At 32.5% G+C, this 17,138-nt stretch overlaps 1 protein-coding gene across 1 annotated transcript; it reads left to right on the forward strand.

Annotated features, from left to right (window-relative positions):
* Positions 1-10,827: 10,827 nt before the first annotated feature.
* Positions 10,828-16,761, forward strand: LOC130450732 (zinc finger protein 226). Its single transcript, XM_056789325.1, has 4 exons — positions 10,828-11,001; positions 11,091-11,388; positions 12,459-13,167; positions 16,599-16,761. The coding sequence occupies exons 1-4, from the start codon at positions 10,828-10,830 to the stop codon at positions 16,759-16,761; spliced, it is 1,344 nt and encodes a 447-aa protein (XP_056645303.1).
* Positions 16,762-17,138: the final 377 nt, after the last annotated feature.

The raw sequence follows: 17,138 nt of genomic DNA on the forward strand, positions 1-17,138 counted from the left end.
TAACCTAACCAAGATGGTAATTATTTAGAATTGGTTAGGTTATGTTTCATTGATTTATCATATGTAAGTTGTACCATGTAATGTCGAAAATAATATGTCTTCCCCGCCTTAAATTTACTATTTGTACCCTCAGAAACAACCCCAAATACCTAAAGCCAATTAACAATTTAGATCTGCCGCACTAAGTGACTTTTGGTGCTCGCATACGTCAGACATTTTTTAAAGCTGATTATCAGGCCAACAGAAATTCTACAAACATCTTTTTGTAGAAAAGTTTATGGTGCTGATAGCTTAACAGAGGGCATGTGTCAGAATTAGTATAAAAAATTCCGTTCTGGAGATTTTTCCCTCAAAGGTGAGCAAAGTTCTGGTCGGCCTACTGAAGTCGATGATGACCAAATCAAAGTCATAATTGAGGAGGATCGTCATATAATTATTCGAGATGTATCCAACACAACAATTGAAAAACACTCAAAATGCCTTGGGCTAGTTAAGAAGCTTGATATTTGGGTACCTCACGATTTGAAACAAATAATCAACATTTGCGATATGCACTTTAAAATTATCACTGGTGATGAAAAATTGATTTTGTACAGTAACATAGTTCGAAAAAAATCATGGAGCAAACACGATGAACCAGCACAAACCACATCGAAAGCTGAAAAACAACAAGAAAAGCTCATGCTGTGGATTTGGTAGAATTGCAAATTATTGTGTTGTTTGAACTACTTCCAAGGAACAAAACGATCAATTCTGATGTTTGCTGTCAACAATTTTTGAAACTAGAAGATGCAATCAAAGAAAAACGGCCAGAATCGTCAAATCGGAAAGGTTTAGTATTCCACCATGATAATCCAAGGCCTCATACATCTTTGACAACTCGTGGGAACTATTGGAGCTTGGTTGGGAAGTGATGCTACATCCCCCATACAACCCTGATCTGGTACCGTCTGAATAGCATTTATTTCGAAGTTTGCAAAATTATTTGAATGGTCAAACTTTCGCAAATAACGATGACCTTCAATTGCACCTGGCTCAGTTTTTTGCTGATAAGGATCAGAAATTTTATGAGCGCCGAATCATGAAGCTGAAAGAACTATGGCAAAAGGTCATTGAGCATAATGGAAAATATATAATTGATTAATTGATTTTATTTTATATTAAAAAACTTTGTCGCAACCCAAACTTAATTCTAGGCTTGTTCAATGTTGCCAGTATAAGACATCTACATTCTTTTTTGTTTCGCTATTTTAACTTCCTTTTTCTACATTTTTCTTTGCTTCTTTTGGTTTCTTAATCGTCGTTCTTACTTCTAACTATTTTGTCTCCCCCCATTCTCGTAACATGCCCAAACCATCTTAGCTGCGCTACTAGCTCTATCCTGTCCAGTTTTGTTCTACTATATTTCTTAAATGTATCATATCCATGCTTATATATCTTTTTTCTTTGGTGTCGTGTTGTGGTCTATGATTTTGCTCAAAAAAAAAATTATAGAAGTGACTAGCCTCATTCACTCACTCTTTCTTTGCCACGAAGGTATTTTTGATGGGATGGGAATGGAAAATCAAAAAAAGGGATTGAGAACAGTGTTTGTCAAAACCTCCAATCAAAAAATATCAATTTCCTTCTCAATTTTATCATGAAATCTTTAATTTTTCCCAATTTTTGATCGCAGTTTTGTTTCATTCAGGTATCTAATCACCAAGTTCTGTTTCTCATTTCTTTGCCCAAAAAGTAGTTATAGAATTGGCTACTATTTTAAGGATTGGTCATTGTTCTCGGTCTATATTTGTCAGGAAGGCATATTTGATACTTCCAAAGGGTCTTTTTGCTCTATTCTTGAAAATGCTAAAGAAGCTGCTGAGATGGGAAGGGAATAAGATGGGAAGGAATGGAAGATCAAAAAAAGGGATTGAGAACAGTGTTTGTCAAAACCTCCAATCAAAAAATATCAATTTCCTCCTCAATTTTATCACGAAATCTTTAATTTTTCCCAATTTTTGATCGCAGTTTTGTTTCATTCAGGTATCTAATCACCAAGTTCTGTTTCTCATTTCTTTGCCCGAAAAGTAGTTATAGAATTGGCTACTATTTTAAGGATTGGTCATTTTTCTCGGTCTATATTTGTCAGGAAGGCATATTTGATACTTCCAAAGGGTCTTTTTGCTCTATTCTTGAAAATGCGAAAGAAGCTGCTGAGATGGGAAGGGAATAAGATGGGAAGGAATGGAAGATCAAAAAAAGGGATTGAGAACAGTGTTTGTCAAAACCTCCAATCAAAAAATATCAATTTCCTCCTCAATTTTATCACGAAATCTTTAATTTTTCCCAATTTTTGATCGCAGTTTTGTTTCATTCAGGTATCTAATCACCAAGTTCTGTTTCTCATTTCTTTGCCCAAAAAGTAGTTATAGAATTGGCTACTATTTTAAGGATTGGTCATTGTTCTCGGTCTATATTTGTCAGGAAGGCATATTTGATACTTCCAAAGGGTCTTTTTGCTCTATTCTTGAAAATGCGAAAGAAGCTGCTGAGATGGGAAGGGAATAAGATGGGAAGGAATGGAAGATCAAAAAAAGGGATTGAGAACAGTGTTTGTCAAAACCTCCAATCAAAAAATATCAATTTCCTTCTCAATTTTATCATGAAATCTTTAATTTTTCCCAATTTTTGATCGCAGTTTTGTTTCATTCAGGTATCTAATCACCAAGTTCTGTTTCTCATTTCTTTGCCCAAAAAGTAGTTATAGAATTGGCTACTATTTTAAGGATTGGTCATTGTTCTCGGTCTATATTTGTCAGGAAGGCATATTTGATACTTCCAAAGGGTCTTTTTGCTCTATTCTTGAAAATGCTAAAGAAGCTGCTGAGATGGGAAGGGAATTAGATGGGAAGGAATGGAAGATCAAAAAAAGGGATTGAGAACAGTGTTTGTCAAAACCTCCAATCAAAAAATATCAATTTCCTTCTCAATTTTATCATGAAATCTTTAATTTTTCCCAATTTTTGATCACAGTTTTGTTTCATTCAGGTATCTAATCACCAAGTTCTGTTTCTCATTTCTTTGCCCAAAAAGTAGTTATAGAATTGGCTACTATTTTAAGGATTGGTCATTGTTCTCGGTCTATATTTGTCAGGAAGGCATATTTGATACTTCCAAAGGGTCTTTTTGCTCTATTCTTGAAAATGCTAAAGAAGCTGCTGAGATGGGAAGGGAATTAGATGGGAAGGAATGGAAGATCAAAAAAAGGGATTGAGAACAGTGTTTGTCAAAACCTCCAATCAAAAAATATCAATTTCCTTCTCAATTTTATCATGAAATCTTTAATTTTTCCCAATTTTTGATCACAGTTTTGTTTCATTCAGGTATCTAATCACCAAATTCTGTTTCTCATTTCTTTGCCCAAAAAGTAGTTATAGAATTGGCTACTATTTTAAGGATTGGTCATTGTTCTCGGTCTATATTTGTCAGGAAGGCATATTTGATACTTCCAAAGGGTCTTTTTGCTCTATTCTTGAAAATGCGAAAGAAGCTGAGATGGGAAGGGAATAAAATGGGAAGGAATGGAAGATTAAAAAACAGTCGAAAAATCCGAATTCTTTCCTCAATATCATTTTTCCTTAATTTTTGATCACAGGTACTTAAAACCGTTCTACCTTAGTTCCATTTAGCAATATTTCATCTACTTTCTTATCATTATCTTTGTTTTCTTCTCCTTTATTTTCTCAAACCTTGTAGTTGTTTTTGAACAAATAATTACATAAATGTAAAGAAAAGTTTGTCATATAAGAACTAATACATTTTAATAATCATCTGAAAAATCCGCTATTGAGTAAAGTTAAAATTTTCAAAAAATTTGGACGAACATCTCAATTTAAAAAATAGAAAACAATATATTCGAATACAAAAATAAGTTGTAACCTAATCTCTAATCAACAAAGCCACCCCAAAAATCAAAATCCAAATGGTCCATCCCACGTGTTACCCACCCTCTAGTGTTACCCTCGATTGCACCCCGTATGGACAACAAGTGTACATACACCGTAGGCCCTTGCATTAAAGGCACATTAACATAGGGCGGGGCGAATTAGGAATAAAGTTTATTTTGCAACCTGATAAAGGCATTTAAATCAGTCCCGGACTCAAAAAAAATATACTTCTTAATAATTTTTGGACTTGAAAACAAAACTACTACGTATTTTTCATACACCACACCAACAACATCCCTTTTCATTAATTTCATCTCTATATATATGAATAATAACAAACTAAACATGAAATTAGTGAGCTACAATACCGGTAGGAAAAAAATAACAAGTAGTGTACACTACCGATCAAAAGTTTTTACTCCCATAGTTTGCGTGATCCAAAACAAAAGAAAACACAATACGATCGATTGTGATATTTATATTTTAATGCCAGTTTCTACCAATCTACCAATTCATTGATCTGAGCTGGTATATTTGGCCGGTGAATTGTGATTGTGATTTTTCGAAGTCGCCCTGAACGTTTTCTACCTCCAAAGCTTCTGGTGGATGCATATTTTTTAACGTTGTACTGTCTGATTTCGCGAAAACGAAAAAAGTGTAAATCGCAATAGGCTTTTGAGTCTCACAGGATTAAACTACAATCATAAACAACGAAAAAATAATTCACAATTGAAGAATAATGAACAAATTGGCGAGTTTTAACTGTCATCCGATCAATTATAAGTAGAAAAAGAAGAAGACTAAGGATATCTCCTTGTTTTACTTCCATCTCCAATCTAAATTTCGACTATTTGAACTTTTCCTTTCACGTTTCCTTGTATTCCTTTTGTTATCTTTGTTATTTTCCTCATACATTTTTTTTTATTTATTCAGTCAAATGTAGTTTTCAGATCAATGAATGTAATATGTCATTCTTCTTTTTTGTCTATTTTCCTTCCTATTATGTATATTTTATTTTATTATATTTTTTACAGTCGAAAGAAAATTAATTTTCTTTTGATTCATTGATTTTCTCTTCGTGATGATTTTTGATTTGATTTTAGTAGAAAAAATAATGTCAATAACCAAAAAACTTCTTAATAAAGTCAAAAAGAACATTCAGAAAAACAAGTTTTACTTATAAATGGGATTAGGGGTAGTCGGAGGTACGAAAAAATGAGAATTTTCAATATTTTTTTTGCTATTAAATCGTGTTATTTTACAAAAGTAGTTATATGGCATTATTATACAATGTTTTGACTTGAAATCACGAAAATTTCAAAAAAAAATTGATTTCCAAAGTTATAGATGTCTGTGTTGACCCAGTTCCAAAAAAAGGTCCTTGCGGTGACAATCAAGTCCTTGAAGATTCATCAAAAATCAATCGGATAAAAAAATTAGTTTTATAAATAGATCATCCTGGGCCTGATCGAAGGATTTTTTTTAAATTAACAAAATCGCGGCATCAGGATATGTTTGTATAGATTTTTGGGAAAAAATCAACAGTTAATTGGTCTTAAAACATCGAAATTTTTGAAGAAAAAAAAAATCCTTCGATCAGGCCCGAGTTTTTTATGTATTCTAAAAGGTGTATAAATTTCATTAAAATCTACTGAGCGGTTTTCGAGTTCTGGGCCATATAATAGTCATAATCCTGGGCCTGATCGAAGGATTTTTTTTAAATTAACAAAATCGCGGCATCAGGAAATGTTTGTATAGATTTTTGGGAAAAAATCAACAGTTAATTGGTCTTAAAACATCGAAATTTTTGAAGAAAAAAAAAATCCTTCGATCAGGCCCGAGTTTTTTATGTATTCTAAAAGGTGTATAAATTTCATTAAAATCTACTGAGCGGTTTTCGAGTTCTGGGCCATATAATAGTCATAATCCTGGGCCTGATCGAAGGATTTTTTTTAAATTAACAAAATCGCGGCATCAGGAAATGTTTGTATAGATTTTTGGGAAAAAATCAACAGTTAATTGGTCTTAAGACATCGAAATTTTTGAAGAAAAAAAAAATCCTTCGATCAGGCCCGAGTTTTTTATGTATTCTAAAAGGTGTATAAATTTCATTAAAATCTACTGAGCGGTTTTCGAGTTCTGGGCCATATAATAGTCATAATCCTGGGCCTGATCGAAGGATTTTTTTTAAATTAACAAAATCGCGGCATCAGGAAATGTTTGTATAGATTTTTGGGAAAAAATCAACAGTTAATTGGTCTTAAAACATCGAAATTTTTGAAGAAAAAAAAAATCCTTCGATCAGGCCCGAGTTTTTTATGTATTCTAAAAGGTGTATAAATTTCATTAAAATCTACTGAGCGGTTTTCGAGTTCTGGGCCATATAATAGTCATAATCCTGGGCCTGATCGAAGGATTTTTTTTAAATTAACAAAATCGCGGCATCAGGAAATGTTTGTATAGATTTTTGGGAAAAAATCAACAGTTAATTGGTCTTAAAACATCGAAATTTTTGAAGAAAAAAAAAATCCTTCGATCAGGCCCGAGTTTTTTATGTATTCTAAAAGGTGTATAAATTTCATTAAAATCTACTGAGCGGTTTTCGAGTTCTGGGCCATATAATAGTCATAATCCTGGGCCTGATCGAAGGATTTTTTTTAAATTAACAAAATCGCGGCATCAGGAAATGTTTGTATAGATTTTTGGGAAAAAATCAACAGTTAATTGGTCTTAAGACATCGAAATTTTTGAAGAAAAAAAAAATCCTTCGATCAGGCCCGAGTTTTTTATGTATTCTAAAAGGTGTATAAATTTCATTAAAATCTACTGAGCGGTTTTCGAGTTCTGGGCCATATAATAGTCATAATCCTGGGCCTGATCGAAGGATTTTTTTTAAATTAACAAAATCGCGGCATCAGGAAATGTTTGTATAGATTTTTGGGAAAAAATCAACAGTTAATTGGTCTTAAGACATCGAAATTTTTGAAGAAAAAAAAAATCCTTCGATCAGGCCCGAGTTTTTTATGTATTCTAAAAGGTGTATAAATTTCATTAAAATCTACTGAGCGGTTTTCGAGTTCTGGGCCATATAATAGTCATAATCCTGGGCCTGATCGAAGGATTTTTTTTAAATTAACAAAATCGCGGCATCAGGAAATGTTTGTATAGATTTTTGGGAAAAAATCAACAGTTAATTGGTCTTAAGACATCGAAATTTTTGAAGAAAAAAAAAATCCTTCGATCAGGCCCGAGTTTTTTATGTATTCTAAAAGGTGTATAAATTTCATTAAAATCTACTGAGCGGTTTTCGAGTTCTGGGCCATATAATAGTCATAATCCTGGGCCTGATCGAAGGATTTTTTTTAAATTAACAAAATCGCGGCATCAGGAAATGTTTGTATAGATTTTTGGGAAAAAATCAACAGTTAATTGGTCTTAAAACATCGAAATTTTTGAAGAAAAAAAAAATCCTTCGATCAGGCCCGAGTTTTTTATGTATTCTAAAAGGTGTATAAATTTCATTAAAATCTACTGAGCGGTTTTCGAGTTCTGGGCCATATAATAGTCATAATCCTGGGCCTGATCGAAGGATTTTTTTTAAATTAACAAAATCGCGGCATCAGGAAATGTTTGTATAGATTTTTGGGAAAAAATCAACAGTTAATTGGTCTTAAAACATCGAAATTTTTGAAGAAAAAAAAAATCCTTCGATCAGGCCCGAGTTTTTTATGTATTCTAAAAGGTGTATAAATTTCATTAAAATCTACTGAGCGGTTTTCGAGTTCTGGGCCATATAATAGTCATAATCCTGGGCCTGATCGAAGGATTTTTTTTAAATTAACAAAATCGCGGCATCAGGAAATGTTTGTATAGATTTTTGGGAAAAAATCAACAGTTAATTGGTCTTAAAACATCGAAATTTTTGAAGAAAAAAAAAATCCTTCGATCAGGCCCGAGTTTTTTATGTATTCTAAAAGGTGTATAAATTTCATTAAAATCTACTGAGCGGTTTTCGAGTTCTGGGCCATATAATAGTCATAATCCTGGGCCTGATCGAAGGATTTTTTTTAAATTAACAAAATCGCGGCATCAGGAAATGTTTGTATAGATTTTTGGGAAAAAATCAACAGTTAATTGGTCTTAAGACATCGAAATTTTTGAAGAAAAAAAAAATCCTTCGATCAGGCCCGAGTTTTTTATGTATTCTAAAAGGTGTATAAATTTCATTAAAATCTACTGAGCGGTTTTCGAGTTCTGGGCCATATAATAGTCATAATCCTGGGCCTGATCGAAGGATTTTTTTTAAATTAACAAAATCGCGGCATCAGGAAATGTTTGTATAGATTTTTGGGAAAAAATCAACAGTTAATTGGTCTTAAAACATCGAAATTTTTGAAGAAAAAAAAATCCTTCGATCAGGCCCGAGTTTTTTATGTATTCTAAAAGCTGTATAAATTTCATTAAAATCTACTGAGCGGTTTTCGAGTTCTGGGCCATATAATAGTCATAATCCTGGGCCTGATCGAAGGATTTTTTTTAAATTAACAAAATCGCGGCATCAGGAAATGTTTGTATAGATTTTTGGGAAAAAATCAACAGTTAATTGGTCTTAAAACATCGAAATTTTTGAAGAAAAAAAAAATCCTTCGATCAGGCCCGAGTTTTTTATGTATTCTAAAAGGTGTATAAATTTCATTAAAATCTACTGAGCGGTTTTCGAGTTCTGGGCCATATAATAGTCATAATCCTGGGCCTGATCGAAGGATTTTTTTTAAATTAACAAAATCGCGGCATCAGGAAATGTTTGTATAGATTTTTGGGAAAAAATCAACAGTTAATTGGTCTTAAAACATCGAAATTTTTGAAGAAAAAAAAAATCCTTCGATCAGGCCCGAGTTTTTTATGTATTCTAAAAGGTGTATAAATTTCATTAAAATCTACTGAGCGGTTTTCGAGTTCTGGGCCATATAATAGTCATAATCCTGGGCCTGATCGAAGGATTTTTTTTAAATTAACAAAATCGCGGCATCAGGAAATGTTTGTATAGATTTTTGGGAAAAAATCAACAGTTAATTGGTCTTAAAACATCGAAATTTTTGAAGAAAAAAAAAATCCTTCGATCAGGCCCGAGTTTTTTATGTATTCTAAAAGGTGTATAAATTTCATTAAAATCTACTGAGCGGTTTTCGAGTTCTGGGCCATATAATAGTCATAATCCTGGGCCTGATCGAAGGATTTTTTTTAAATTAACAAAATCGCGGCATCAGGAAATGTTTGTATAGATTTTTGGGAAAAAATCAACAGTTAATTGGTCTTAAAACATCGAAATTTTTGAAGAAAAAAAAAATCCTTCGATCAGGCCCGAGTTTTTTATGTATTCTAAAAGGTGTATAAATTTCATTAAAATCTACTGAGCGGTTTTCGAGTTCTGGGCCATATAATAGTCATAATCCTGGGCCTGATCGAAGGATTTTTTTTAAATTAACAAAATCGCGGCATCAGGAAATGTTTGTATAGATTTTTGGGAAAAAATCAACAGTTAATTGGTCTTAAGACATCGAAATTTTTGAAGAAAAAAAAAATCCTTCGATCAGGCCCGAGTTTTTTATGTATTCTAAAAGGTGTATAAATTTCATTAAAATCTACTGAGCGGTTTTCGAGTTCTGGGCCATATAATAGTCATAATCCTGGGCCTGATCGAAGGATTTTTTTTAAATTAACAAAATCGCGGCATCAGGAAATGTTTGTATAGATTTTTGGGAAAAAATCAACAGTTAATTGGTCTTAAAACATCGAAATTTTTGAAGAAAAAAAAAATCCTTCGATCAGGCCCGAGTTTTTTATGTATTCTAAAAGGTGTATAAATTTCATTAAAATCTACTGAGCGGTTTTCGAGTTCTGGGCCATATAATAGTCATAATCCTGGGCCTGATCGAAGGATTTTTTTTAAATTAACAAAATCGCGGCATCAGGAAATGTTTGTATAGATTTTTGGGAAAAAATCAACAGTTAATTGGTCTTAAAACATCGAAATTTTTGAAGAAAAAAAAAATCCTTCGATCAGGCCCGAGTTTTTTATGTATTCTAAAAGCTGTATAAATTTCATTAAAATCTACTGAGCGGTTTTCGAGTTACCGTTCAAAAAACATAGTTTTGAGAAAAACGCTTTTAAAGTTTCCCACTAGATTTACGTACAGAAATACGTATTATCAAATTACTTACACCGAGTCATCTATTCCTGGACCATATGATAGTTCATTCTGCCTTCCCGAGTGTTGCCGCTCCCGAGCACTTCGAAGTGCCCGAGGTCTCTTTGTTATTTGTCGAATAACTCAAAAACTAATTATCAGATCAACTTGAAATTTTCAGAGAATATTTTTAAGATATTACAATTAACGAAAATGCAAAAAAATCGATTTTTTGAAAATTCTGACTACCCCTAACCCCTTATAATTGTGTAAAACTGAGTCAAAACATAACGATTTAATTAAATTTATTTTATTATTACAACAACTGAGATGTAAGACATACTTTGATCCTTATCAATTGTCGAGCAGTGTAATTTTTGCATATTTTATTTTTAACATTAATACGATCTTGTTAGAACGATTTTTATTAATAAAAATATCCCCGAGTCCAGCCCTTGCTAAATCAGATTCGGTTCATCATATTCGTAAGAGGGATGATGTGTATATACGGGGCAAATCTTTAATATAACCACCTATACATAGTGGTGGTGGGTGGGTGGTTAATAGGGATGAAGTTTAGAATCTGTCAATTTTTATCAGTCAGTTACCAACCACTATCATTATCACTTACTCACTATATGACATCCACCAACCTTGGGAACGTTGTCAAACAAACTTGTGGTTAACGTCAGGTGGATTTTATTCGAAAAATGTTTTCACAAGGTTTTCTCAGTGCTTCTTCAACTAATTTATCGTGTTACGTGACTGGTTCTTCCGAATTATTGGTACCTGGTAGAGTAACCGCTGGTTGTAATATACCGCAGGGATCGGTTACGAGGCCGATTGATCCAGCATCGCTGGTGGAGCAGCCTGACGTTCAGCAGGTGAGTTCTTCATAAGAAAATTATTGTTAAAAGACACATCGTTATTTATTTTTTTATTCGACATTCCGTTTTCATTGAACCGTTTTTAGATTTCTGTAAAACTATCCCCGCTTGGTACAATCGAATTAGATGAACAATTTCAGAGTATTTGGTCTTCGAGGATCCATTGGTTACGTGCGTTGCGTTTGTCCGATGATTGCCATTCGTTTAACCTCCAATTGAAACTACAATATAATAATAATGTTAAGAATAATCCGGAACAATCTCCAAAATTAATTTTATGTGCTGTACGACCTATTGAAATGGGACAAGAATTACAACTGTGGTTTTCCGAAGATGTTCTGGCTATGGTACAGATGGCCTTCCTAACTCCCGCTAATATACAAGGTAAAATAAAACTGTAGAAACATTTTTTTTTCATTTTACATCGACCATATCATACCATGCAACATTTTTTAACAACTACCATTGAAAGTGACACTTTTAATGATAGCCGTTGATCAGGTCCAGCAATTCTCGATCTCTGGTTTTTCTTGCCGTCCACAGAACTCTCAAAATCTTGGGTAGATCCCCATTTCTAATGCCTCCAATATGTTCATGGTGTTAACTTTCAGTGTCCAGCCTTCTGTTCCGTACAATAGCACTGACTATACGTACCATTTTGTAAATCTTATTCTGAGATCTTGATCTAACAACTTTTCATGTTGATATTGATTCTAATAAGACGACTGTGGTCATTCATGTTATCTGCTATCAGGATTTGTTGACTCGCGAGGGCTTCTTGAAAGATGGGGAGAAGACATATCCCTGCCTGACACCTTTAAGGATTTTCTGGGCCCTTGAAAGTTCGTTGTTGCCTCGGTATTGGAACGAATTGGTGTTGCGCTCTGTCAAAAACTTTTTCCTAATCTATAAAGCACAAATCTACATGTTTCCTCTGCGCGTAACAGTTCTGAACCAGGTTGTAACTACCTCTGGGACACTAATTTTCGAAGCAGGTCTTTAAGAATGCTAATTTTGAAAATTCGTTAGATTGCGCCCAGCTTGTTGACATATAAAACAATTCAAAGTTTTGCTTGAAAATACAAGAAAATGGATGATGAATTTGATTGCACACCTTCAGAAATGCGTAGAAGAAGCCATAAATAATTTGCTTGCAAAAAAACGGTTTCTTTGGTTCCACTATTTCGACGTTATTTCCATTTCTGCTGGACGAAAAGTGGGATCGTTTATTTTTAAATTCACAATCGAATTGTGTCAACAAATCAGCAGAATATTGATCAATTATAATCACATCTTTGGATTCCCAAAGTTTGATCGACTTGGATTACGTTCCAAAGTATCCAAACAAAACTATCTGCCAAATAGATACAAAATTGCGACTAATGGTGGAAATTAGGCGTCGAAACTACCTTTGGAGGTCGTGATATTTTTAATTGAACATATTTGTCCTTCAGGTCAGAAGAAATACGTATGTAATAGATGTTCAACATTATATGAATCACCTAATCCCCTCAAATTGCATATAACATTAGGTTGCGGAAAATTTTCCATGTCTACACTTTGGCAACGATTATCGTTTGCCGTAAACGAATCTATGAAGTCGGTTAGTAGAGAAGAGCCGTTCGATTTTCAAATTTATTTGAAACAACAAACGTTTAAGCAAAAAAACGCGATCGATTTGAGAAAAAACATGGAAAATCGTAATCCAATCGACAATAAATTGTATAGACCGTACCAAAACGAACCGAGCGCTTTCAAACCTTTTAAAAAAGGAGAAAATCCTGAAAAGGAGTATCCAAAGGTAAATAAAAAAATGAATATTTTACTGTCGCACTGCATACAACTGATTTCTCAGGTTCCAGATCCTTCTCTAACTTCCGCATCCGCAATACTCCCAAATTGCTTCGAATTGGGACAACATGCTGCTTATAATGACGAAGCTCAAATAGAAAGTTTGGTCAGTAGCCTGGGGAAATCTAGACAAGGCCATATTTGTCTTTATTGCGGAAAGTGTTATTCGAGAAAGTACGGATTGAAAATTCATATTAGGACACATACGGGTTACAAACCGTTGAAATGCAAGTTTTGTAATAGACCGTTCGGAGATCCCAGTAATCTTAACAAGCACGTCAGGTTACACGCCGAAGGGAATACGCCTTATAAGTAAGTATTCATTTATTCAGATCTTTAATACAATTATCCTCACTTTTTAATACAATTCTGTGACACTTTTAAATGCAATTCCTTGGATCATAGACAGGTTTTATTATAGCTAATGCTTCTAGACCATTTTCAATAAAATTATTTGGCTCCTAGATACTTTTTCATATAGTTTGTGGTCCTAGATATTTTTTATGCAAATCTTTGGATTCTAGATACTGTTTAATACAATTATTTGACTGCTAAACACTTTTAGTGAAATTATTTCGATCCTAGACACTTTTCAATACAATTATTTGGCTGCTAAACCGTTTTAGTGAAATTATTTCGATCCTAGAAACTTTTAAATACAATTATTTGGTTGCTAAACACTTTTAGTGAAATTATTTCGATCCTAAACACTTTTCAATACAATTATTTGGCTGCTAAACACTTTTAGTGAAATTATTTCGATCCTAGACACTTTTCAATATAATTATTTGGCTGCTAAACTGTTTTTGTGAAATTATTTCGATCCTAGACACTTTCCAATACCATTATTTGGCTGCTAAACTGTTTTAGTGAAATTATTTCGATCCTAGACACTTTCCAATAGAATTATTTGGCTGCTAAACTGTTTTAGTGAAATTATTTCGATCCTAGACACTTTCCAATACCATTATTTGGCTGCTAAACTGTTTTAGTGAAATTATTTCGATCCTAGACACTTTCCAATAGAATTATTTGGCTGCTAAACTGTTTTAGTGAAATTATTTCGATCTTAGACACTTTTCAATACAATTATTTGGTTACTAAACACTTTTAGTGAAATTATTTCGATCCTAGTCACTTTCTAATACAATTATTTGGCTGTTAAACTGTTTTTATGAAATTATTTCGATCCTAAACACTTTTCAATACATTTATTTGGCTACTTTTATACAAATTATGGTCCTAGTTTTTTGGAATGCAATTAATTTGATTCTAGGCAATTTCTAATGAAGTTCCCTACGTTCAGACACATTCCAATACAATTATTTGGCTGCTAAACTGTTTTAATGAAATTATTTCGATCCTAAGCACTTTCCAATACAATTATTTGGCTCCTAAACTGTTTTTGGGAAATTATTTCGATCCTAGACACTTTCCAATACAATTATTTGGCTGCTAAACTGTTTTAGTGAAATTATTTCGATCCTTTACACTTTTCAATACAATTATTTGGCTGTTAAACTGTTTTTATGAAATTATTTCGATCCTAAACACTTTTCAATACATTTATTTGGCTACTTTTATACAAATTATGGTCCTAGTTTTTTGGAATGCAATTAATTTGATTCTAGGCAATTTCTAATGAAGTTCCCTACGTTCAGACACATTCCAATACAATTATTTGGCTGCTAAACTGTTTTAATGAAATTATTTCGATCCTAAGCACTTTCCAATACAATTATTTGGCTCCTAAACTGTTTTTGGGAAATTATTTCGATCCTAGACACTTTTCAATACAATTATTTGGTTACTAAACACTTTTAGTGAAATTATTTCGATCCTAGTCACTTTCTAATACAATTATTTGGCTGTTAAACTGTTTTTATGAAATTATTTCGATCCTAAACACTTTTCAATACTTTATTTGGCTACTTTTATACAAATTATGGTCCTAGTTTTTTGGAATGCAATTAATTTGATTCTAGGCAATTTCTAATGAAGTTCCCTACGTTCAGACACATTCCAATACAATTATTTGGCTGCTAAACTGTTTTAATGAAATTATTTCAATCCTAAGCACTTTCCAATACAATTATTTGGCTCCTAAACTGTTTTTGGGAAATTATTTCGATCCTAGACACTTTCCAATACAATTATTTGGCTGCTAAACTGTTTTAGTGAAATTATTTCGATCCTTTACACTTTTCAATACAATTATTTGGCTGTTAAACTGTTTTTATGAAATTATTTCGATCCTAAACACTTTTCAATACATTTATTTGGCTACTTTTATACAAATTATGGTCCTAGTTTTTTGGAATGCAATTAATTTGATTCTAGGCAATTTCTAATGAAGTTCCCTACGTTCAGACACATTCCAATACAATTATTTGGCTGCTAAACTGTTTTAATGAAATTATTTCGATCCTAAGCACTTTCCAATACAATTATTTGGCTCCTAAACTGTTTTTGGGAAATTATTTCGATCCTAGACACTTTCCAATACAATTATTTGGCTGCTAAACACTTTTAGTGAAACTATTTCGATCCTTTACACTTTTCAATACAATTATTTGGCTGCTAAACACTTTTAGTGAAACTATTTCGATCCTTTACACTTTTCAATACAATTATTTGGCTGCTAAACTGTTTTAGTGAAATTATTTCGATCCTAGACACTTTCCAATACAATTATTTGGCTGCTAAACACTTTTAGTGAAACTATTTCGATCCTAAACACTTTCAAAAACAATTAATTGGCTGCTAAATAATTTTAGTGAAATTATTTGGATTCTAAATACTTTCCAATACAATTATTTGGCTGTTAAACTGTTTTTGTGAAATTATTTTGATCCTAGACACTTTTCAATACAATTATTTGGCTTTTATACAAATTATGGCCCTAGTTTTTTGGAATGCAATTAAGTAAACAAATTCTACTTCATCAAATTGTCTTACTAATCTCTATTATGAGATGTATGTACTGAAAAACATAGCTTACAAAACCAATAAGAAATGTAATTATCCGAAATATTTATAAAGAAAAATGTTACTTTGTGATACATATTGGTACTATTTCTTCTAGGCAGGTTTTTATCAAAACTCTTCGGGTACTTTTAAATCAACTCTTGGAACTCCTTAATACTTTTTAATGGAGCTTTGTGTTCCACAAATTTCCATATGCACATATCTTAATTTTGATATAGAATAAAATAAAAAAAAAGAATGTGCATAGAAACACAGTCTTTCATACCATCAATTTTATTTAATATTACGATTTATGTCGAAAGAAATCCCATGAACTAGTGAATATGTTTCCTAGTGTAGCGCATTTTATTAATTAGTCCAAATGGGAAGAGGAGATGAGTTAAAATATGACAACTTGAAACTTCCCTCTGTAGATTTAGACATCACCACACAGTAGTATTTTTTAAAAATAACAAAATTGAAGTTATAAACGGAACTTGAAAAATCTAGCGGAGTATACAACTAATCAAAAAATAAATCAAAAAAACTTTAATGTGTGCTATTTACACACCAATTATTTAATTATGACATTATGACATTTATGGCATATGACATTGCCATCTATGCTTTATTGTGAAATATTTTAATACTACCGCGTCATCTGTTGATATGTCAGAAAACGACTTATTGGTGGTAACTACCATAGTTTGTAATTTATGCTACTTGGTGGCGACACGTATATATGAGAATGTACTTAAATTCTTAAATGTTTCCAGGTGTGATTTGTGTGGAAAAATTCTAGTACGTAGACGAGATTTGGAAAGACATTTGAAATCTAGGCATATGCTAGAAACTCATCCTGATTTAAACATAATTGTTGATTCGCCTGATGCTAAAAATGAGGCCAGTGGGGAAGATACTAAATCAGAAACCAACTAATATTAAATAAATTATGTATTATTGTAATATAACTGTTGTTTTCAAGATAAATATTTTGAAGCGTTAATTCAATTATTTATTTATGTCTGACATAGAAGCTTGTTTATTCGAGTTTTAAAATTTCCGAAAACAATAAATTATGAAGAGCAAATACGAGATGTGAAAGCATGTAACAGAATCCATTTTAGTGTTAACAGAAACAGTTACGTGGGTAAAACAAAATGTTTTCAAGAATACACGCTTTCCAGAAGTACGCTATGTACTTTACCCCCCTTTTTCTTTATTTTCGACGTTCTTAAATGATCTTAAATCCACTTGCTAAAGGTGTCTTCACTTGATATACTTCTTTCTTCTTGGTGTCTTCACTTCTGGTCGAA

Source organism: Diorhabda sublineata, chromosome 1 (assembly GCF_026230105.1).
Source record: "Diorhabda sublineata isolate icDioSubl1.1 chromosome 1, icDioSubl1.1, whole genome shotgun sequence".
Taxonomy (NCBI): domain Eukaryota; kingdom Metazoa; phylum Arthropoda; class Insecta; order Coleoptera; family Chrysomelidae; genus Diorhabda; species Diorhabda sublineata.